This window comes from Panulirus ornatus, chromosome 73 (genome assembly GCF_036320965.1).
Source record: "Panulirus ornatus isolate Po-2019 chromosome 73, ASM3632096v1, whole genome shotgun sequence".
In the NCBI taxonomy this organism is placed as follows: Eukaryota; Metazoa; Arthropoda; class Malacostraca; order Decapoda; family Palinuridae; genus Panulirus; species Panulirus ornatus.
The window spans coordinates 2,730,893-2,756,230 of NC_092296.1; the positions used below are offsets into that span (position 1 = coordinate 2,730,893).

The window sequence follows — 25,338 nt, forward strand, 5'->3', positions numbered from 1 at the left end:
TACAGCAGATGACTGGAACCAGGGCACATAAGTGGTTAGGGGACACCACAAGAAAGTGTGAGGGCTTGGCTGTGGATGGATTCTCTGGTTTCAGTACATTATACATGTGGATGTGAGCAAGCGAGGCCATTAGTTCTTGACACTACCTCGCTAAGGGGGTAAAATGAAAAAGACGTTTAATGCAACAACTGTATTGTATAAAAGTAAATGGATTATTGTAGCTGTTTGTTTCCTAAGCATGTTATCAGCATTTTTCAAGAAAACTGCACCAGTCATGGGTGTAAAGTACTAGAAAAGTAAAAATCTGGTTTTTCTTCCTTAAAAATATTGTACATGACTGGTAATGCAACCAGTTTAAAATAAAAAGACACGGGTAAATGGGTAAAAGGGCAACAACTGCTTGACACGCCAAGTCCCTTGTTTATGTGGATTCTGAACAGAAATGATCAAGCCATGGATTTAAAGGAGACGCTCCCAATAAAAGAAGCATGTATTTTCCTACATACCTTCAGCAATGACCAGTTACGTATTCTGCACACATGGAGGTATCACGCAATGAGAAAGAACACTTATCTCACTAACAATGGGAGGGGAACTCAGTCACTCTTTACAGTGTACACTGAAGTCTTCAGCTAAACAACCTTAGCAATGGCATGAGAGGACAGCACATGCATGCCATATGAAGTGAGATTGTTTAAGAATTAACAAAATCATTAAGAGTAGGTTATCAGCAGATGAAAAAACAAAAACTGCAAGTTCAGTGACAAATTTTGATGCAAATGACATCAAAGCTTTGTGTTCTGAGGTCAAGGAGGCAAGCAACAGGTCTCGTTATCTTACAAAAGGCACATAATCTACCCTTAAGGCAGATTTGAAATACTTCCTTAGTATACAGAGATTCTAACATACGTATGGCCAGCAAAGCAGATATTCTTATGGCTCCTGTATGTGATCCGAGATATGTAAAACAAAAAATTTTAAATTATCAAGCACCACAAGAATGAAAAAATTACCACTACTATATAATGAAAATAACCATGTCAAAATTTATGCAAAATACACTTGAGGAGAAGCACACTTAGCAACAGGACTTAATTGTGAAGCTTTAAATGTGTCAGAAAAACAAAAATAATGGAAATCATGCTCAAAATCTTGGGAAAAATTATATCTAAAAACAAGTTCTCGGAAGGTCAAACATATAAGATGATCAATTAACAATGAAATCATGATTTTTTCCTGATTACCCTAGTTTTGTTAATATAACACCTCGACTTATATGAAATCAAAGTTATAGTACGAGCCTCAGCTTTAGACTGTGGAGTAGCAATAAAAATCTGGACATCCTCTTAGAAATTTACATTTTAGTAGACAAAATACATTTATCTGCCATAGGCAGATGTCTATGAGCATCTGTAAGAAATTTGCTTGGTTGGGGATCAAGATATCATTTTACCCTCCTAAATAAGGTGTGTCAATGAAAACATCCTCCTTTAACCACTGAGAAACTGGTTGATACTCATTCATGAGCACTCATCACCCACATAGCAACCTGACCTCATATGTAACGGCATGATAAAGCGAATTATAGCTAAGTGGCAGCTGTCACTATCATTCACTGACCACTGGAGTCAGTGACTTGGGCCTGTTACTGTCAGGAGTCAAGAAACAGTTTTTCATAAAAGGAAAGAGGAAAAGAAGGGCAGGGAAATCAAAAGGATCCTTACAGGGCAGTCTATGATAGAAAAATGTTTTTTCAACCTTCAAAAACTATATTCCTCATCTAAAGACAGTTATGAAAGCAAACCCACAAGAAAGAGGAAGTACTTTAAAATAAAAAAGGTACTTACCCTTATTGATAATAAGGCTGCAGTTTTGGACCATCTGAACGCCACATTTGCCTTCCACCAATGACAGGGTTAAGAGATGACCTATGCAAAAGTTGAGCAAAACACCAACAAAAACTAGGGTTCTGCATAATGAAGAAATAAAGTTCCTACAGAGGTTTTGTATAGAAACAATTATCATAAGACACTACAAGAACTACCTCTGGAGAGACAACTCAACTTCGTTCCCCTTTCGTATCATTGCATAGGGTCTATCTACCTGCCATACTGATAATAAAGGATTATAAAGCTCTCTTATTTGAAGTAAAAGTCAATCAAAAGATCAATAGCAAGGGTTTGATGTTTTGAAAATCAAGGCCCCATTCCATGCTGCAGTGGTTACTGTCATTAACAACATAAAGAATTTAATATATTTTCATGTTCAAGCATCCAATATAAGTTCCATACCCAATACCCTTGATAAAACTTTTAATATGTATAAATCATAAGTCTAATATACTCTGTAAACATTACAATAAGATAAATAAAGACAAAAACTGAAATGATGACTGATCAAAAGTCTATGGCTGCTATCCTTTGGTAGCTGATGCTTGTGGTGTCTTTCTACTAGTTCCAAAAATACCAGTCAGTAATTACAAATTATGTCTCAAACATAGATAAAAGAAAAGGGTAGTGATGAGATACCTATGAAGACCAGAAGCAATAGCGAAGAACTGCTTGTAGATGTTTGCAATGATAACCAGGTCTGTTCTGCATGTGTAAGTGACTGATGGCGGTGGCTGGCCATAAAAATTACCCCAGTGAGTCATAGTGCCACAGACCAAGGAAGATTGCTTTATGGATGCCGAGTTCCTGTGAATAAACATGAACTGGCTTCATATGTATAAAGGCTGAAGGAGGTGAATCAAGGATACATCCTATTTCTTTTTTTTGTAAAGCACTGTTTTAATCTACTAACTGAGCAAATCCTTAAATGTACATCCTATTTCCTTTTTTGGGTAAAACATTTTTTAATCCTCCACTGATTAAGTATTCTCAGATGGTCATAGTCTTCTTATTATAAATGAATATTTCTTACAGATAATTACTATATCACGAGTATATTCATTGAAATAATATCTTTACTTGAAGAACATAAGTACTTTATAATCACCTTCAGTAATGATACCTCCAGATTTTTATGCTCATGAAAAGAACAGCTACTGTGTTTCCTGGTTTTGATTATAGCATACACAGCTTTTTATTTTTGTTTTCCAACTGCGTAAATCCACATGTCCATTTTTTAAGCAATGTTCTTTCCATTTTAAATACTTTTGATTTTTAAACTGCATCTTAAAAAATTCTTGTCCTACCAGTCCCTGTTTGCCACCACTGTGCGGTACACTACACTGACCTGTATCAGCAAGAAAACTATTACCACAACATCATCTATAAGTCCAATAAGACCCAAAAAGGCCTCTGGGATGAGGTCAATGGGTGTTATAGCATAAAGAAAGGCAGTGATGACACAAATTAGGAACCTGAATCTTGATAACATTTCAATGCCACGCCAGGTGAATAATTCTGCCCAGATGTGACGTAAAATGGTGGGTAGGTCTTGTAGTTGGCTGTAAAACTGTAAGAAATAAAATTATTTTTTCTTAAATTTACTTTTTGTGTAATCGAGAAAGTTGAAAATGAGATATGAAGAGAAATTATGAAAACATCTTGACTTGCGTTAAATATGGATATTGAAAAGCAGAATGGTAGTGTTAACAAATTTTTCAAAGATAAAAGATTTAATGATGTTGGAAAAACAGAGCTAATATCCTCTATACAATACTTCAAATAAAAAAAGCCCACAGTAGGAAGCCTGTATCTTAAACTGATTTCCAAGTCAAAAAATATGTGTACCACAGTCAAATCTTTACTTACAGATGTAGGATGTTCAGAGTACATGCGATTGTATTGCTTTATGTCAGCCATTACACGCTCCCTCTCCTCTATTTCTGTAATTTCTGTTGTGTTAGTTTCACCCTCTGAAAAGCATGGCAGTAGTAGTGTTACCTGAAATGATGGAAATAAATTTATTTCTTCATATCAATTCCTTTAAAGTAGAATGAAAAAATTCAGTTTATAATTTTTTCCTCAACATCTTTTTGTAATTTTTCTTGTTCTCCACTTTAACTCTGATTATAGTGGGTGGGAAGCAGGAGCATTTTCAATTTGATGATCCCAAACTAATGGCTAGAAATTAACTGAATGAAATATATCAGAAGGCTGTAAAACTTAAAACCAAACCACTCAAGGCAGTATATGTCATTTATAAATTGTTTCTTAGTCAGATGGGGAACCCTGGAGGTGAGGCTAATTCCCATATGAGTACACTTAAAAGTGCATAATATTCCATATTCATTTATAAATGATTTTTATTTACTTATTTATTTTTCTTTGTCGCTGTCTCCCGCGTTAGCGAGGTGGTGCAAGAAAACAGACGAAAGAATGGCCCAACCCACCCACATACACATGTATATACATACACATCCACACACGCAAATATACATACCTATACATCTCAAATGTATACATATATACATATACACACAGACATATACATATATACACATGTACATAATACATACTGGCTGCCTTTATTCATTCCCATCGCCACCCCACCACACATGAAATAAAAATCCCCTCCCCCTCGTGTGTGAGGTAGCGCTAGGAAAAGACAACAAAGGCCACATTCGTTCACACTCAGTCTCTAGCTGTCATGTAATAATGCACCATAACATCAAATTATGATAAACCATTTCAGCAGTGCAGATGTACTAATAAATCTGCAAGTACTCTTTAGCAATATGCATTTGATTTATCTATCGAAAATTTGTCAAACAGTACAGGTGGCATTTTGGACCTTTACAGAGAACTGCTGTATTCTAATGGTATACACTATGAGGTACTCAGTCTCCCAAGATGGATGCCTTCTAATTAGTAAAAAAAATCAGTCTGACTTGTCCAATTTCTAACGTTGCTAATACATTCTTAGGTATATTTTCATTCTTTACCTTTCATAAATATAAATGCAATTTTAACATTTCTACTTTTTCCCAATATATTCTGGGGTGATCTTTTTCTTTTCTTGCCTCTCATAAATATAACTCCATTTTATCCCCTAGGTTTTACTACTTCTTTAACTGGAAATCTATTTAACAATGCTCTCAGTGACTAATATTTACCACCATTAACAGACTGGGTGAAAAATTAAAAGGATTTCTGAAATGCCATTTTAAGGGTTCAGAAAAATATTCTCAGTCCAAATACAATAGCTAAACCTACCTCTTGACGACAAAAGGGACAGGGCATTGGTGACATGGTGAAATTTGTTTTCCAATTCTGGATGATGCAACTTGCTGGAAGGATAAAAATCATATATGATTAGTCAAGAAGTGGAGATGAATTGTATTTGCTTATGATTTATTATTCAAAAAAGAAAAAGTATGGCTATTTACCATGTTACCAAAGTACCACCAGGAACTGGGAGAGATGGTGTAATGCACTCACATCCATTCTCTGTCTTTCATGTGCAGTGAACCAAAACTAGAGCATACTGGAAATGTGGGAAATATGATGGGAATGATGATCCTTTATTATCCTTAAATCAATGTTTATAAACAATGTTATCTGCCTCAACATATGCAGATAATCAAAGTGTAATATATGAAGGCATGCTCTTAACACTTATATAATTATTACAGTCCAATGAATGAACTGTTAGTATTAGCATGTTACTACAGTGATGAAGTATTCATCAAGACAACAAGCTATTCCCAACAACTTATAAAAGCAAGATGAAATGATTACCATGGTCATTTGTAACTAGAGATACAGCCAGTATATACACTGGCATACTACTGCTACACACTAGTGAGTTCACAGATGAAAAAAATAACTAAACCACAAATATGAAGTCATTCTTAACAACTGATAGTACTGCACCATACAATATGTACAAAAATGCTACCGATTCATATCTATAGAACTTTACTAATCTACAATCTCTGTTTAAATTGACTTTCTCCTGATTATGCATTATCTTCAAACTTGAGTGATATTTACATATTCAATTCTCTGACGATACTGGACACTGCCTATTTGCACCATCCACGTGTTCAAACCTTAAGGTGGGGACACATGCAGATGGGAAGTACCATTCTACATGCAGAGAACCAAAAATCTAGCGAGAAATAAGCAATTATGATATATTTAGCAAAACAACATATTCTCCTGAGAGGTTCTACAAACTTTTTAAACGTCAAATAGATCTACAAATACATTTCCTGTGCTTAATCAAGACAATAATGAGTAAAAAATTAATTTTGTATAAGCAATAATCTCACTTACCACAGTACATATGGCCACAATTAGTTTCCACAGCAAACTTTGCAAGATCCATACAAATAGGACATTCGTTGTCAGATGCTGATCTGCGCACACGAACCATGCTTGCTTCTGAAAAAATAGAAAATTCATTTTAACACTGCAAAATAAAGATGTCAACAATACAGTCAATCAAAAAGAATCTAAACATTAAAGCAGTTTCAAAATACTTGTATTCATCTAAAAATAAAATGATAATTCAGTATACCTGTATGTACTTAAGTCAGTTTCAAAATACTTGTATTCATCTAAAAATAAAATGATAATTCAGTATACCTGTATGTACTTAAGTTCAAACAGTCTACAATCACCATATAAATCATAGGTACTTGAGTTTGAAAAAACATTGAAACTGACAAGTTCTTACAATACTACAAGCAAGCTTGACGACTGACATCATGCACAGTCAGATATTTGTTCTTATACTATTTCTCATTAAGTGGGATTATGTCAATACGAGAGCATGAAATAACTACATCAATGGATAACAATGCATTAGTGTAAGGGCTAGAAGACACACCAGTGAGAGCAGTGTTTGAGGTCTGTCTCTGCTGCTAATGAAAGGAAGGGCTCAGGCAGTAGCAGTACTAGTTCCTCCCAAGAACCTAACCCCTCCGATAAATCTTGGCTCTTTACTCATTTCACCATGATCTGCTGTCTTTCTATTAATGCTTCCTATGTTGAAGGCCATCTAGCTAGTACCTCTCCTACTATCCTACTTCAACTGGAAGTGTGCATTTACCAATTTCTCCTGCAATGAGAGTACACTCGTGGGACCCCAGCTCTTGAACATTCTCAATCATAAACTACTTAAATTTCTGTATGCTGTCTGCATTAGCCATGACTCTGAACATTTCCAGAAAGACTGGTTAAGGAAAACTAAGGAATCTTTAAACAGCAACATCAGATCATGCTGAGACATGGGCAGTATTGTTCTGCAAACCTTGTCCAACTGCAAGGCTAAATCTACATCTATTAAGCTGATTACAGGGTACAATTTCTGAGCATTAAGAATATTTGATAAGTATGCTAACAAGATTAACAAGATTTAGATTTAAGCTCTGACCTTTGTTTTTGTTACACGTTTATCAGCAGAGCTGGAAAATAACTAACGAAAAACATGCAGAAAGATTTATCAGATAAGGAGATCTGAGGTTATGATAGTAGGCACAGTGAGAATTTAGAGTGATTTGAGGTACTGCATATGGCAACTGCAAATTAAGTGCAAGAATTACTGCTGAAATGGTGTGCAAAGAAAAAGAATCTAGGAAGAATCATAGTGTATTTGAATTACGTAGGTAGCAAACAATACTGAGGATACATTTAAGTTAGGGTACAAGAACTGAGTAAGGGATTAGTTGAACTGCTGGGATGAAGGAGTGCGAGGAACTTGGGGAAGAGGAAGACCACCTGTGACATGGGCAAATAAAATGGAGGAATACTGGAGGGAGAGAAAGGGTGGAAGAATGTGTGGAATGGTGTATACGAGGAAGGCATGTAAGGACAGGGATAAGTGGAGATTTTTTGCCATGGCCACCCCTTGATGGGAGTTCCCTGAGGGAACAGACATCAGAGATATAGATAGATAGATAGGCAGAGTGACTTTTTTTTGTGTATGTGGAAGAGGTTATCCATAAGCTACTTGACTCTAATAAAAAAAGGTACTTTGAATATACAGAGGAAGAATATATATTATATAGAAGGAACTGCTCACCATCAGTATTGGTGCTGACACTACTATTAAAAGTCACATTTGTTTGTCAACACTGTGATAAAAGCAATAATGATGTCTAATGACTTCTCCATTCCACCACAATTTCATTTGAACAATACTAGCAACTCGTATTCATAGTACTGTGTGTGAATAGCACTGTGGTATTATCTTTGAAACAAAGTATTGACATCTCTAATTTTTCCTCTACTTCCTACATTACATCAGCAAAGGCCATATGATAATGCTACTTAAGTTTACTGTAAGTCTGAAGGTTATTTATGTAAAACTGAATCAGTAACCTTTTACTGGTTTCTATTCAAAGACATCCTTTTTCTATAAACTACCCTCACTGGAGGTTCTTGTTTCACTATAATGAAAGCTCTTCATTTAAGTCACATATAAAAACTACTTTGAAGTAAAAAAAAAATGGGGATATTACTGCTGTAAGTTATACCGTCTCTTTCTTTTATGATAATCATTATTGAGCCACAAGTCATTTTTGATCAGTTAACAGATAAAACTTTGAAAATATTAAGAATATGAAATCATTTAAAAAAACCTTATAAAAATCTTACAGCAAAATTATTCTGAAAAATGAAGGAAATTAAATGGAAGTAATTCACAAAATTTACAACCTTTCCAAAATGTTACTGACTCTACATGCACATAGAGCAAACATATACCACTGTCCTACCTGAACTCAAGGTCTCCTCACTGATGTGTTTCTTCTGGGCAGGAGGTTTTAGTTTTGCAAGAAGGAATCTGAGTCAGTAGTTAGGTATCAATAAGAATGGTCCAATCAAATGAATTCAACAAAATCATCTTACCAAGGAAACTCAGTGAATAAACAAGAACTATAAACCAGATATATGAAAGAATTTAAAATAAAAAAGACATAGTAGTAGGTACACATACAAACCACCTTAGAGTAAAGATAAGTTTATTAGTAACACGTTTTGGTAATAACAACAAGGAAAAAAATCCACATAAAATGTAGCATATCCCTAACATGCAGGAAAAGCTAGCAATAATGGCAAGGAGCACAGTTAACACATTCAACTTCAAATGACAGTCCTAAATTTGGTTCAAAGATAAAAATCAAAAGCCTCCATATAACATGCTAGTTTTACAAAATTAACCTGAAGGATAATAAAGTGACAGTCTAACTGAAGGAATTCATAAAGGGAGCATGCTGGTGTGTTATGAGAAAGTGTTATGTTGGGTCACTGGTACAGGAATGCACAGAGATTTAGAGCCTCCAAAATGTCTTAAGAAATTTATTTGTTACCTTGTTCATATAAATTCATTGCTATTTAGATCTTCTAAAGTGTATGCAATATTTCCGCTCTCAATCTTTTATTAAGTGTACACGGTGTCAGACTGGGTATGGACAGGGAGGTGTTTTCTTCATTTTTCTTATACCAGACTGTCTTGCCACCTCTGTGAGATAGCATTTGAAACACATGATAAATGACTTCATTTGCACATACCTAATCTCTACTAACACTTGAGTGTATCATCTACAGCCATACCTCACAAACAAATCCACGGTTTGCCCCAACAATTTCACATGGCCGGGTTCAGTCCATTAACATGTGGCTCTCCTATATATAGCATCACCCCAATTCTTTCTATCTAATAAATGTCTTAATTTCCACCCCCTAAATGTTTTAGTGCCAATTCCAAAATAAACAAATAATACCCACATAAGGGTTTGCCAACTGATGACCATGTACTCATTGACTAACTGGGAATTCCTTTGATGGGAGATGTTAGGGGACTAACCTTTCTTTCAGTACTTTTATCTTTCTAATTCAGGTACACAGTGCTGTGTCTCTTGTTGGAATGTCACACACTAAATCCCTACACAACTAGTCAAATATTGCTGTTTTTCTTATCTATGTACAGTATTGTCATTTCCCATCATCTTCATTCACAAGGAGTGCATATGACCATGCTCCTTTTTAATGACATTTATTCTGCAGAACTGGGGTCTCCAACCCCAATCCTGGGGCCATCAGAAGACAAGGACATTCAATTCCCTGGGATAGACAGTCACCCTAATAGCTCAATGCTATCATTCCATTACATAAAGTATATTTTTTGTATCTCATGTCTTCATGTTCATATTTGCACAGATTTTCTAAAACTTTCTCTTATTGTATTTACTATTTCCTATCGTATTTACTTTTTCCTATCTCTTGCTATGAAAACCCTCTTTCTTTTAACAATAAAGTATTCTCATTTCTTTGTGAAAGCCAGTGACATTCACTTAACATACATCATATTTAAACATACCTAATTCTTCACAAAAATAAATCAATCACTATTGATCTTCATCTGAAAGTGTATTGATGGTCAGTAAATGAAGTGCTCAGGGAAAATCCTATATACAACAGTGATGTGAATTCATAAAAGGACGAATGGAGACAAGACAAGAAATAAGCATGGCACTAAGCTCCAGTCTGGGATGCCATCAAAAACTTCAGGTCAAGTCTTATCTTTAATAAACACTCCAGTGGTGAATACTAACAGATGTTATAAAAGATTCCTGCCACTTTACTTCTAACAAGAGCCCTATCAATAATCCAAGGCTATGGACTATATCTGTAAAATCACTCTGCAAAAAAATGTATAATGAATATGCTTTGCAATCTCAGGTGAGTTATGTTCCATAAAGTACATGTATTTCATGCATGAACAGTACATCAGAAACTACATACAAAGACTGAGTTACATAACTGTGGGCAGAAAATTTTAGCGACAAAGTCCAGGGGATAGGGGCACCTGTGGTACATGAGAATTTAGCAAAACATCTATGCAAGTATTTTTGTCATGCTACAACTTTCTAACACTAAGGCAAAATATTTCTTTATCGAAACATATTCATCCTGTTTGGGTTCTCCATGTACTGGCCCATTAATGATGCAAAGCAAAGTTGTCCTAAGAAGCCTCTGTTGCCTCTTACATGCAAGAGAAAAATAAATCTTCATAAGCACAACTTAAAAAATTACAAAATTATCAAGCATGAAAATATACAGTTGATATAGATGTCTTGGGACAAATACTAATCTACTCTCAATAAACAGTACTGAAACAGACATAAGAGCCATGCATCTACTGCATTGCATTATGACTCAGAAGAGTAAAATTCAATTCCTCTGGTAACTTCCTGTATCCTTGGTAATATTAAAAAGTTTTGATTATTTCATCAAAAATCCTATAATAAGAAAAAGGTAGCACATCACTAAAGATCTAATACCTCAGTTCTTAAGTAATGCTATGGCTTAAATCATGCTCCCATTAAAGGCCTGTGTGAACTAAGTACTAAAGCCTATCCAAGAGAACACCCATAATGAAGAAATTCTAGTTCATAACCAGGCATTAAAAAGTATAAATCAAAAGATCATCTATCATTTGATGCTGCATACATCTAAGTTACATAAGTGCTCTGACAAAGTGGCATTAACAAAATAATAATGGAAGTAATATGCACATCACAGATATTTTTGTGTTGCCTTGGCATGTGTACCAAACCCACAAGGGTAGGATGTAGAACTTGCTATATATCACTAAGTGCCTACTACTCAGACCAAAAGTGTCTTAGTTTTTCTTTTTTTTTGTCCAGAGCCCAGTAGAACCTCATACATATTTACATGACATAGTATCCAAAGGGGCTAGTCTTTTCATGCTCTTAAAAAGCCAAGCTGATCTCATGAAGTGGCATTAACATGGATTTCAGTGATAAAAAACATCCCTTAGCATATAATCATCTTGATAATACCCAAGCAATCAACTACATCTAAGATTTAGAAAAAAAAAAAATATATTCAATCTTTCACAAATGCCTGAAAAAGTCTACATACGACAAATGATTCTTTACATTTTCAACTCTGTTCATATTACATAATTAGAATGCATACACATTCTGCATGTGTACTTTTAGGATCTAAAACCTTATCACATCCCAGATCAACAAGTAGGAACAAGTCAGTTCTGACTGGAAAAAGCTGTAGTTTATACTCCATATGATGGATAAAAGAGCCTAAGACTGAGCTATAGCTGTATAGTTATGATATGAACTGTCAAGTTGAACAATTTTTCATATACTATGTAAATCGTCCATTTTCAGATTTCTTGGTGTCACTGATGTAGAATCACCAAATCACAAAGAGGGCACAACTGGGTATCAGTCATGGCTCGCACAGTTCTCATCTACTTCAAATTGTGTCAGCATCTCTTAAAGATGAAAAATTCAACAAAAGTGCAACCCTGGATGATCAAGTGATCATTTCTGATACAAACACTACACAAAGGCCATAATGAATATAGAGTATATATACATTTTTTCATTTTTTCATACATATTTGCCACTTCCTGCACTTGTGAGGTAGCATTAAGAACAGAGGACTGAGCTCGAGAGGGAAAATCTTCACTTGCCCCCCCCCCCCCCCCCCCCCCCCCCTCTGTTCCTTCTTTTGGAAAAGTAAAAACTAGAGAGGAGGATTTTCAGTCCCCTATCCCCTCATCCCAGGGGTTTTGGTGCATTACACATGACAGCTAGAGACTGAGTGAGAACGAATGTGGCCTTTTGTCCTTTCCTAGTCCTACCTTGTGAGGGGAGGGGAGATGCTGTTTCATGCATGGCGGGGTGGCAACAGGAATGAATAAAGGCAGCAAGTATGAATTATGTGCATGTGTATATGTCTGTGTATGTATATACATGTATACGTTAAAATGTATAGGTATGTATATGTGCATGAGTGGATGTGTGTTTCCTTGTGCTACGTCACTAACGCGGGAGACAGCGACAGAGTATAATATAAAGAAAAAATATAGGGGAGAAAGAAAACTTCCCACATACTCCGTGCATGTCGTAGAAAGCAACTAAAAGGGAAGGGAGCAGGGAGCTGGAAATCCTCCCCTCTCGTTTTTAGTTTTCCAAAGGAGAGAACAGAGAAGGGGGCCGAGTGAGGATATTCCCTCAAAGGCTCAGTCCTCTGTTCTTAACGCTACCTTGCTAATGCAAGAAATGGCGAATAGTATGAAAAAAAAAAAGCGGAAGTAAATCATAGGGTGGGGGAGGGGGCGAAAATCCTGGGAGCCTTGAAGAATGTGTGGAAGTCGAGAACATTATCTCCGAAAGCAAAAATGGCTATGTTTGAAGGAATAGTGATTCCAAAGATGTTGTATGGTTGCGAGGCGTGGGCTACAGACAGAGTTGTGCGCAGGAGGGTGGATGTGCTGGAAATGAGATGTTTGAGGACAATATGTGGTGTGAGGTGGTTTGATCGAGTAAGTAATGTAAGGGTAAGAGAGATGTGTGGAAATATAAAGACCGTGGTTGAGAGAGCAGAAGAGGGTGTTTTGAAATGGTTTGGGCACATGGAGAGAATGAGTGAGGAAAGATTGACCAAGAGGATATATGTGTCGGAGGTGGAGGGAACGAAGAGAAGTGGGAGACCAAATTGGAGGTGGAAAGATGGAGTGAAAAAGATTTTGAGTGATCGGGGCCTGAACATGCAGGAGGGTGAAAGGCGGGCAAGGAATAGAGTGAATTGGATCGATGTGGTATACCGGGGTCAATGTGCTGTCAATGGATTGAATCAGGGCATGTGAAGCGTCTGGGGTAAACCATGGAAAGTTCTGTGGGGCCTGGATGTGGAAAGGGAGCTGTGGTTTCGGGCATTTTTGCATGACAGCTGGAGACTGAGTGTGAGCGAATGGGGCCTTTGTTGTCTTTTCCTGGCACTACCTTGCTCTTATTCACATTTACTCTTAACTTTCTTCTTTCACACACCTTACCAAACTCAGTTACCAGCTTCTGCAGCTTCTCACATGAATCAGCCATAGCTCCTCCAATTTCTCATTTCAAGAATTTCACGAGTCCAAAACTTTCTCTTCACCATTGTGACTGTCATATGGTCATTTGAAAAGTTAGAGCAAAAGTTTTCATGGCCCTGAAGCATTGTTTGTAAAGGTTGAGATTCATGTAAACAACTTTACCATACACATTATCAAATGTATTTAAGAATGCAAGTACATCTGTGAATTATACATCCTGGCTCTCTGGGATTTTACCCTTCCTTGTATTTATTGAAGCCTGTAACCAGCTCAACACATTATGAACAATAAAATCTGAACCAACTTTGTTCTCTTCGATGCTTCTAATCAGCAACTTGATCGCAGAACAAAACTGTGGAACTCAATTTCTACACCAAGACATACCTTACTGTGCCTCACTTCTTTGGATTCAGTAATACAGAATGCTTAATACTGCATCTTAAGATCAAAACCAGTACCTGTACATCTTTTTCTACCATTCCCATCAATGTTTCCTCATACCTTAAGAAGGTTCCCAAAGTAAGCTGTAGCAAAGAGCAAAATTCTGCTACTAATTTTTCTAGTAATGCAACCAATACCAGGATACCCAGGTGAGTATATGCGACATGACTGTAGTGAGAGCATAATGCTTTATAACTACAGTCTGCTTCTATTGCTGGTGTTACATGTTCAGTGGGTGTAAATAGATGTAAACTTACATAACAGATAAGCATTAGTAAGCTAAGCTAATAAATTATCTATGCATGAGGAAAATTATGTTCTCATAAAATTCAATCCCCATTTAAAGCCACACCTAATAAGTCAGTATGTGTTGCAGGTTAACAAAGTTTATTAAGCAGGAAGATCATATTAGCTGATGAGCAACCTTAATGTATCTTGTGGATACAGCACTATGAACTCTACCAGCTTCAGGCAAGCTGAATGATGCACAAAAAAGGAAGGAATTCTTGTAACTTCTAGGTTACACAAAAAAGTAAGGAATTCTTGTAACTTCTAGGTTACAAAAATTATGTATAAATTCGTACTGGTGTGATATCAATTCCAAATCTCAAGTTTTAAGACCTCAGTGATAACATAAGCCACATGTTGCCTGAATTCCCAGTAAATACTATAACCAAGTACTAGCTTCAACAATGAAATTTGATTTCTATATCACAAATAAGATCTCAAGAGTTGATTTTCCAAGTGAAAAAATAAAAGTTCAAGATAAAAAACACTTAGAACATTCACAGTCATCTATACAGTCATTTATACCTACCAACATTATGTTACCAGCTTTAGAAAAGTACATACTGAAGTGTGGATGACTATTTACCTACTGTAAGTATAGACCCATGAATATCAAGAAACATTTGCATGGTGGAGGATACCCCCCCCCTGAAGATAGGATGAATGGATGAAGGTTCACTTTGACTACTGTTATAACTATGAGGTAATCAGAAATTCATACAGATACCCAAAAGCAACACTAACCTGCTTAGGTCTACGATGTCAAGGTGGTGATAAGCTGACTATAAACTCCATCACTCGCCAACATTTAAAGTCTGTGTATTAAGCCTGTTACTGTCAGGATTTCAGAAATGTTTATGAAAAGGAAAGAAGAGATGGAAAAATATGTGCAAACTCAGATTTACTCATACTACATAGCCTATATCTTTCACATTTGTGCTGAGTCTCAAGTATATCAGAAAGCATATTCACATGAAGGAGGAAGAAGCTTAAGAAAAACCTAAGGAAGTAAACTTAAAAAGGGAAAACCTTATATTAAGAGACAACCAAGCCTTTGATCTTGATCATCTACCCAAGTGTTGTAAAGTCCACTGAGGAAAGATAGTTGAAAACATTTGTTCTTTGGGGCTGATATTGTGAACCAAAGAATCCGATAGAGAAACATTAGCATGAACCTCTGTATAAAAACAGGGGAATCCTGATTAGTAAAATATTTGAATGGCCCTATTCTATACGCTCTAAAGCATGTGTAACACTCATGAAAGAAAAATGATATAGATCTGACACTTCTTAAGTCAAGAACCTATGGTCACGAAGTGAAAAACCTGCTAGAAACTGTCAGCACGTTCACACAGTGAAAGGTAAAAAAGATATTAAGTTCACTGTCAGCTTATCACCAACTTGCCACTATCACGATTTCATAAATTTGATCAGGTTACTGTAAATCTATCATGTCTCCATCGAGAAGTATTAGATGGTATCAGATGTATTATGGTCATCAAAAATGAAGAGAATCCTTATGGATAGCTACAGCATACTTTGGTTGGTGAAGAGGAATTTTAACCCACTCACCATGCAAGTGCTCTCACAGGTACTCATAGGGTTCTGTCTGTAGGAAAGAAAATCACTCATAATTCTAAAAGTTATCCATATTTATCCACTTGGTATATGATAGGGGGTGAGTATGTACAGTGATAAGGCAAAAAACCCTTAAAGCTGAGAAAATTTTACTTTGCAAAATTCTTTTCCCTACATCAAATTATCTGAATATGTACGAGTTCTAACTTACCCTGCTAAAACAGCTCCAATAAATGCTGCTGATGTTCCCAATGACAGAAGCAGTCCTGCTACTGGGTTTTCGCTCCTTTCTGTGCCTTCCTCCATCAAAAAGAACTCTGTGCCCATGTAAATACCTGTTTAGTGCATTTATGTACATCTTTGTGCTAAGTATTTTGTATTTTCAATCAATGGTGCTGACCAGTGAAATGAAAAGATGTACAGCTGATGTTTTTAACTGAAAAACAAAGTTACATGCATTTGCAACACTGTAATACAGTTCGGCAAAATAATATTCATATGAAAGCTCATTCTGTACAGTCTGAAGCTACTCATTGTATAAACATAGGTCCTATCTCTATGTTTCTAAAAGGGTTCTCTTGAAGGCACAAACATGTTCCAAACAAGAAAAACAACTCTGAATTCATGAAATCTATATCTTCCTATAGGAGATGCCACTATGGAAGAAAAATGAGAGCCCAGCTTCCTTTGGAATGATAATTAGGTAATATCTGCCCTTAAAGGCAAGATCACTTTATGCAAACCATTGGTCACCACCATTTCCCTCAAAGCTGATAAGCCAAAACAAGAATCTAAACCCATAATGTATCCAGATGATTGCATTCACCTCATTCCAGGAAATCTCAAAATACACAACAGGATGTAGGAGATAGTAAAGTGGGGATGGAGGGGAGGGCAGAAAAACGGAGGCTTGCTCACTGGCTTCCCCGAAGAACAAAAATCAACTTCACTTTCTTTTTCCAAAAAAGGATTGGCTACTATGCAAGGGAGATGAAATCATACACAAGTGGAGGAGAAATGCACAAACTACTGTGAAAAATAGTTGATGACTCGTGAGTTAGGAAGGATAACCTACTGGAATCTCAAGAAATTTATAAGCAGCAATTTCAAACTGTCTGAAAAAGAATCCTATATTATCTGGTTATGGGGTTGTGGTAAAAAAAAAGTTAAAAGGCATCTACACTAAAGAAAATTGTAACTCCTTTGGTAATTCCTGAAAGGATTCAGTTAAGTAAAGAAACAGCCTAGACTGTAGTCTGTGTTACATTATATTCAAAGGGCATGGAGAAGCATTCAACTGCTTTTGGAGCTATATTAAAAGCAAACACAAGACAATTTTAAGGAACTGGGCTAGATAGTCTTGAGAGTAGGACCTTCAGGTAATGTGGTCTATTCAGCCAAGAAACAGTCAAGTCTGGTAGATCTCTGGAAGCCACACAAAAGAGTGTCTTGTAGAACCACATTCTTGGTAACGGCGGAGGAAAAGTAACAGCAGTGCCACCATACTTGACACTCAATCTCCTTAATGGAGAGCTTCTTTAAAAGGCAAGACATTTTGGTTCTTGCTTTGCTATTTTATGATGAAAGTATTTTGGAAGTAGGAGGGTAAGGGATGGATACCTCGAGAGTAGATGATATGGGAAATCATATAGTTAACAGGTTGCTTAAAGGGTAGGGAATTTGAAGAATGTTCCCTTTTCTCCTCCTCTTATTATGCCATCCAAAAAGTGTTTAACCCCCTCCACTTCCTCTATGTAATGGTCAATCTCTACCTTACTCTAAGTTGCATTTGTTAAAAGAGGAGACAAGGAAGAATTCTGAAGAAGTACACCAACAAAAACAACAAATTTACATGTCGAATATATTTTTATACACATTACATGCAAATCGTAGTCAAACTAGGAGAACCCTAAAAAAGAAAAAAAAAATCTCAAAGAATTTTGTCTGGAGATCTATCTATAATTTCAAGGATCACTATATTAAAAATTGATAAACAGATACAAGATAACAGTAACTATAAACAAAGGAAAACTTGGAGCAAAATTTGCCTATGTACTAAAACATCTGATGATTCACAGAAAGGACTTAAGTAAATGTGGCAATGAGGTTGATAGGAAACTTATGGCATCCTTAAGGCAATTCAGTACACTGCTGTAGGTGGAAAATAACAAAAAAAAGCCAGTCTGTGAGGATATGAAACACTGAAGTATTCATACTGGGATTGCTGCTAAGGAAGAAAGATACCATACTTGTAATATCAAATACAGTGCTAAGACTTATTGTGACTAACATGTTTCCTTGCAAGAAGTGTTGAAAGTTTTGAATTTCATGTATATAATAATGAAGAAGCTTTTCCATCTGGCATCAGTCAGATTTAAGGAGTGCCAGACATGAGAACATGCGAATCAGAAGAGCATTCCTGCTCAATATTTTATGGGAAAAAATACCGATAAGATGTGGCAATGATCTTTGTTGTAACCCTCTATAAAATAAATCCGATGCAAAAGTATATGCAAAGCTAAAATTTGTATAAACATCTTCATCATACATAATGCATGTTCTATAAATGCACAACTAACTGAATGTCCAGATGGATGGATAACACCATGACCATTATGAAGTATAATGTCCATTAATGAAGTAGAATGTATTAAACATTACAACACCTAGTAGCACCTCAAAGAGGACTCGGGAGGTTGTGTGTGCTGCATGTAGCATCTACTACAGACAAGCTATCTGAAAGATGTTTGGGTTCTGCTTCAAATGCTAACAAAAAAGCAGTACAACATGCCTTCTAGTACTGTAGCAAAGCTCAAAATAAAACAACCATCAAAAACTGCATATTAATCAGTCACGTTAATCTGATTATAAAGATCTTAGCCACTTTAATCAGGGGTTGACCTGAAACTAGTGCACTTTTGCATCACTTCATGCCGAACCACTGATATAGTTTGAAGTCAAACTGATCTAATCTAGATGTGGCTAGACTGTCCCTTAACTACAGCTTTTTCCAATTCTTATTCAGCAAGGCATTCAGCAGCAGTTGCTTCTAAGCCTTACTGTCATATACAGTTGATCAACCAATGCTGTATTCTCTCGTCAAATCATTATGCTTCTCACCTTTCTCCAGTCATTTACAAACATCTATTCTCTGAAGAAGTGTTAGTATACACTGCTAATTTTTCACTTCTTTACTAGATGATTTACTACATGCAGGATGTGGAAAATAACCAGAGTGAATGTGTTCATCCAGATACATTCTGGCTCTGGATTTGTGACATGGCCCTTTAGCCACAGCCAAGTTGGTGGCAAAAAGTGGTTTGCATAAGGTGTTGCTGTCCCTAGAAGGAGATTGGTGGATAAACCATGTTATGACGAAGATATTTCCTACTCATTACCCAAAGAGAGAGAGGCTCTTTCATTAACCTTGCTCACTGGCTGAGTACTGTTATAAACAGGTAAAGTGTGTAGTCCACACTTGTGGGAAATAGTTAAACTTTTGACCAGTAATAGAGGCAAATCAGCAAATATACAAGTCCTGACTACAAATTAGAAAAATTGAGTTTTGATAAGTTTATGACCAATGATGAATGGATACATGCTCATTCACATAATGTATGTAAATCTGAATGCAAAGCATGCACAAAGGTTTGAAAAAAAAAAGCACTCACCAAACATGCACAGGTTTTACCAAGCTTTTCCCCACAGTGAGAAGGATCTACAAACTAATAATACAGTGCTGATAACTGACATATGGATGGACAGACAAAATGAGATACAAGTGGGAGGGCAGATGGAAAAATATTTGTCAGCTTTTGTCAGGGATTAAAACAGCAAAGTGAGCACACGTAAATAGCTTCTCATAACAGTAATTTCTGTCTTTCATTAAAAGTAACAAGTTATCTTCATGAACAGTGCTCTGTGGCTTTGTGTGCAACATATCTAAAACTATATGAAAACAGCACTATTCATCATTAATTTATGTGCTAGCCACTGTTTTCAATTTCATAATGATTCAAAACTATAACAGAAGAGAAATATAATACATTATCAAGCTTTATAGGAATGGGACTAATCTTCGCTTATGAAAAATCTACACATAGTAAACAAAATTACATTAACAATGGGCTAAATTGATAAGTTACAAAAGAAAGCACAATGCCCAAACTAGAATAACTACACATGATTAAAAGCATGAGGCTGCTTATCAAAATTACACAAAGCAGAGTGCAGTAAATATCTACACATTTTTCATTTCCCAGTGTTCATTCAATTTCATAAAGCACAGGCAAAAATTACGAAAATATGTACAGGTGTGAAGTCTTCATTTAAACCCTGTGCCTTATTACAGTACATTTAACACTTCTGTACTAATGTCTTGATATGGGGAATGCAAAGAAAAAAAAAAACTTATGCTTGTGAACTTTTGATGTTTTAAAAAAAAAGTCCAAAGCTAAAAAAGATATCTAAATATTCAATTTTAAGGCTACAGATGCATTCCAAGGTTTGAAATGCATACCAACCTCTCCTGTACATCATCTGGCCATACAATACATCCCAACTTCACTAGGGTTCCCTTCCTGCATCACTGAACTCAAATATCCATTAAAAACATTTATATGATAGTGGTAGTACACATTGCAAAAACCTGAACTAGCAATGTTGGTATAAGGATTAATTTGGCAAATATGACACTGTAAAGCAGTCTATAGTGTTACTGGACTATACTTGCTCAAGGTTATACCATGAGTGAAAAGTCAGCTTCCACAAGGCTGTATCACTGGGAGTACAGTCTCGTCAAAGAACTTCAAAGTCAGCTTCCACAAGGCTGTATCACTGGGAGTACAGTCTCGTCAAAGAACTTCTCACTCCAAAGGAGTCTACTGTCAATGGTAGTAGTATAACTTGAGCTGCAAAAGCCTTTAGAAAGGCCTTGGACAACACCAATAACCTTTCATAGAAACTAGTTCCAAGGTGATTATAAAGAAAATAAATAATTAAGCAAACACAAACAAATTCATGGAATAAAAGCAAAACAGCTTCACAACTTTATAATAATGTAAACATTTGAATGCAGTGGTAAGCATCTTAAAAAAGCTCACAATAACAGTGGTGATGGTATTACGATTTACTAAATAGTGTATATATATTAGAGAAATTATCTATGAACATGAGACTTCCAACTGGCATTTTGATTCTTAAAAAATATGCTTATTAAACGGAACCACAAGCATATCATAATTCTATATAGCTTTCACAAAAAAAAATGAGTAAAGCTTCTGGAAAAAAGCTTAAGCATGAAAACTGTAATTAATTCAGCCAAAAACAGTGTGATAAACAAGTTAGATAAAGTTCTTATAATCAGGAAACAGGTCTGTCCTACTTTTCACATTACAGGTGTAGCACTGCATTCCATTACCTTGTTTCGTGAGTGTCAGGAACAATGCCAGAAACATCAAAATATGGATAAAATATAAATTACTAAAGATGTTATATTATACATAATATACATCCCTTTGTGATGTCATCAAAGCACCATGAATAATACTAAAGACACTTGTCTTAAATGCTCTGCAGAGTTTCAAAGTATGGAAAGACACAAATAATCATGTGTGCATTTTCGTGTCATCTTATTTGTATATTGCTTAATGATAAAAATTTTCTGCATTTATTGAGATTTGGAGATATCTTAAATAAGTTTGAAAACAAGAAAAAAATTCACTGAAAAGACAAAGTACAGCATGGGGTGTACGAGTAAAGCTCTTAGTTGTGTTTTCGTTTTGAACCAGACGTGAAAGATAAGTGCATTTCCAAACATGTATATTGACGATGTGTATGGGTTATTTTAATCTATTACAATTTCATTACTTTTTATAGTGTTCATACATGTTACATCATGTAGCTATATGAAAACTGCTTTTGCTGGACTTACTGCATAATCTTCCTACCCAAGATTAGATTAACTATGGTTTCTAATTTATGCAATTTTTTCTGTTTTTTTTCAAGATGTTAAGATACACCAAGTTCTCTTTAAAGGGTTGGAAAGCTTATCACAAATGGCACTAGCACCTTTTTGATTTTATTAGCAGAAAAGGCAATGATTTGCTTAGGTAGTGCCACTAATATAGACATTTTACAACAAGACTGATGTTTTAAGATAAAAAAATATCCAAGACGAATTTAAGTTTACCTTTTCTATGAACGATAAAAAAAATGAAAAGGCTAAATAACTGTTTTCCTCTGTGGTGCTAGCTATTCCTCAAGGTCTAGGTTCTTACCATGATGAGGCAGGCTTTGACAGCTTTACCATCATTGGGTTTTGTTCAATTTCCGGGTTTCAAAATTCTCTTTGCATGTCCGTTAGTAAAGTAGTTTCCATCAAATTCAAAGCCCTCTTCCTTTCCAACTGTTGACTAACCAATATCTTCAAAAGTTTTTTATATGGGTACCTACTCTTCATTTATTGACACGCATATGAAAATAAATTGTTTTCCATTGTAAATTACAGTTGACAAGCATACCTGAAGTGTTTATCATTACCCGAGATTGATTAATCTTAGTTTAGTTAGTTTTCTATTTCCCCTTACAAACACAAAAATTTTCGAAAGTTTCATGTATGTGCAGTAGCTCAGAGGTAATGAAAGGAGCCTTTGAATTTTTAGGTATTCCAAGTTAAAAATTCTTTACTTCAGGTTTGTAGCAATTTCAAAATACTGAAAAGAATAATAGCTTCATAAGTTATCAAACTTTTCCACTTGCAGCAAACACTTTAAAGGATGTTAGGTTTCCTGGGTTGGCATGTTATCTTTTCATATATATCTATGGTTTTTCCATACATAACATAGTAAATGTTAACTTTACAAATGTGGCAAAGTTAACATAAGAAATGAGAAGCATATCTATGGAATCATTAGTCAAGAGTACAACTCCACCTGCTGAAGTCACTTTCGGAAATACTTGATTACATTAGACTTCTAGGGACTATGCATCTTTTGTGAAAAGTAATATATAAAAGGGAAGAATAGAAAAACATTCAGACAATCTATTATTCTTGAAAGTAAATGCTGCATATGAAACATTTCTGTCAAGTACATATGACAATTTCTGTAAGTCAAATTTAAAGTATCACTAAAGCTAACATTTGCCAAGAAACACAACATGACAAGACACCCCAAAGTTTTCTGAAGTCATCATTCGAGGGGTAACAGTTAAAATAACTGATGAACCCACTGAATTTCAATATTACTAAAGCTAAAACTGCCACAGTCCTGAGAAATTACCTGTATATTTCTTAAAAAAGCCACTATCTTCAAGGTAAACCAACTTACCAAGTCTGCTTTTACTTATTCGACCCACCCAAGGAAACTATGTAGCTTAAGACCAAGTAAAATCTTACTGTGGAATATGATTTGTTACAATGGTAATGCATGGTATGGAGAAAATGATATAATTACAAGAGCATGATTAGGAGCATTCTTTTTTCCGTGATAATGGAATTGATAATAATGGGGAGGGTAATAATGGTATGTAAAATGAGAGGTTAACATAATAGTGGGAGACATTTGTATAAAGTAAAAGAACTTACAATTAAAATTGCCTAAATTCTCCTCTCAGCCAACATTTAAGTTACTTTTTAATATCAAAGTAAAAATACATCAACATGATTACTGTGCTATGTTGCACCCAATGGTATTGGCAATATAGAGAACATGTTCATGCACTGGAATGTATTTGCATGCACACAAATTCAAACAGCTGGATGTAAACATTAGACCATATCAATCAAATAATTTTCAGATAACATTTAAAGTTAAATAAATCTCAGCTACAAGAAGAAATTAAGCAAGTCTTCATGCATTCTGTTGATTTCAAAAGTATTTCATCTGCTGTCACATTAATCTGGCCCACTTTTCCCTGACCTTCATAGGCTTGATAAAAATATATCAAGGTAGTGTATCTGGACCAGAGAGTAGTCTGAAATTTCTAAATGATCAAGAACCAAGAGATGTAAGTTCATCCAAGAACCTACAATATTGTCCAATGTCTCTTTCAATCATTAACAGGGAGGGGCTCACTGCCTTTTTTTTTTTTTTCCTAGAAAGTCTTAGCATGATGGATGTTGGAACTTTCCAGTTTATCTAAATCATCAGAGGCCATATCTACATGCGAAGATAATGATTATCTGTACAGATAATCAATCATGGCTAACCATTGTTGCCAGATAGTTGCATGCAATTCAGAAAATCCCAGTTCTCTATATAATATATATAAAAAGAAACCACCCCATGAGTCTCAGTTAGTTTTAATATACTCTTCATAAGGTTAACAAACATAGCAAAACTATATGAATGATATTCTCATAGTTACATCCAGCGTGATCTAAGTCCACGTAATTATCCAACTCAACAAGTTTTCCCCAGGTAATGAGTGACCGTAATCTTCCATATATCTACAACAAACTTACTACAAAACGCGACACACTGAAAGCCAAATTTAGTCAAACTAATTTAGAAGTATCAAACCATGCGGCTAGACTACCAGAGAGCGGGAAAAAAAATAACCCACAAAGTTTCGCCAAGACACGAAACATTTGAAACTCGGGAGACATTTTACGACATTTAAGAGTCAAGTACCAACTTCAGGCGGGATGACAAGCACTGATGACGTCTCCACCCGGCTGTGTGCCCCCACACCCGCAAACAAATGACTGGCCAAGGCTGAAGCACCTGGTTGTGGGGGGATGTCACAGCAGCACGACGTGACCCCGTCCTCCTCAGCTGATACAATGTAAACAAATCCAGACGTCATCATCATCATCGCCTAATAGGTATAGAAGGCCGCCTCTGATTGGCTGACGTGGACTTGATTTGACAGTATGTATATACTTCTCTGATTGGCTGAAGCGGACATAGCTTGACAGTATATAAATACGACTGTGACTCGCTGCCTTGGACTATATATATATATTTATATGCCACACCGATTGCCTGTCGTGGACGTAACTTGAGAGTATGTATACACCACTCTGACTGGACGCCTTGCACTTGACAGTATGTATATATATACTTTTCTGTTCCTATAACTTGACAGTAACCTATACATTATTCCGAGTGGCTACCTTGTACCATATTACAGTCGCTGCTTTGTATTTGACAGTATATATCTATACACTACTCTAATTGGTTATTTATACTTGACAGTATGTATATG

General features: G+C 35.8%; 1 protein-coding gene across 8 annotated transcripts; it reads right to left on the reverse strand.

Annotated features, from left to right (window-relative positions):
* Positions 1–175: 175 nt before the first annotated feature.
* Positions 176–24,957, reverse strand: LOC139748227 (E3 ubiquitin-protein ligase RNF170-like). 8 transcript variants are annotated; one of them, XM_071661078.1, is made up of 7 exons: positions 24,855–24,957; positions 16,340–16,445; positions 8,672–8,739; positions 6,228–6,335; positions 5,163–5,236; positions 3,759–3,890; positions 176–3,459 (listed from the first exon to the last, which is right to left on the reverse strand). In XM_071661078.1, the coding sequence occupies exons 1-7, from the start codon at positions 24,943–24,945 to the stop codon at positions 3,193–3,195; spliced, it is 846 nt and encodes a 281-aa protein (XP_071517179.1). In that variant the 5' UTR covers positions 24,946–24,957; the 3' UTR covers positions 176–3,192. The 8 variants fall into 8 exon arrangements, with proteins under 8 accessions (XP_071517179.1, XP_071517178.1, XP_071517176.1 ...); XM_071661077.1 differs by having other exon boundaries at positions 24,762–24,957; XM_071661075.1 differs by having other exon boundaries at positions 16,340–16,463; positions 24,762–24,957.
* Positions 24,958–25,338: the final 381 nt, after the last annotated feature.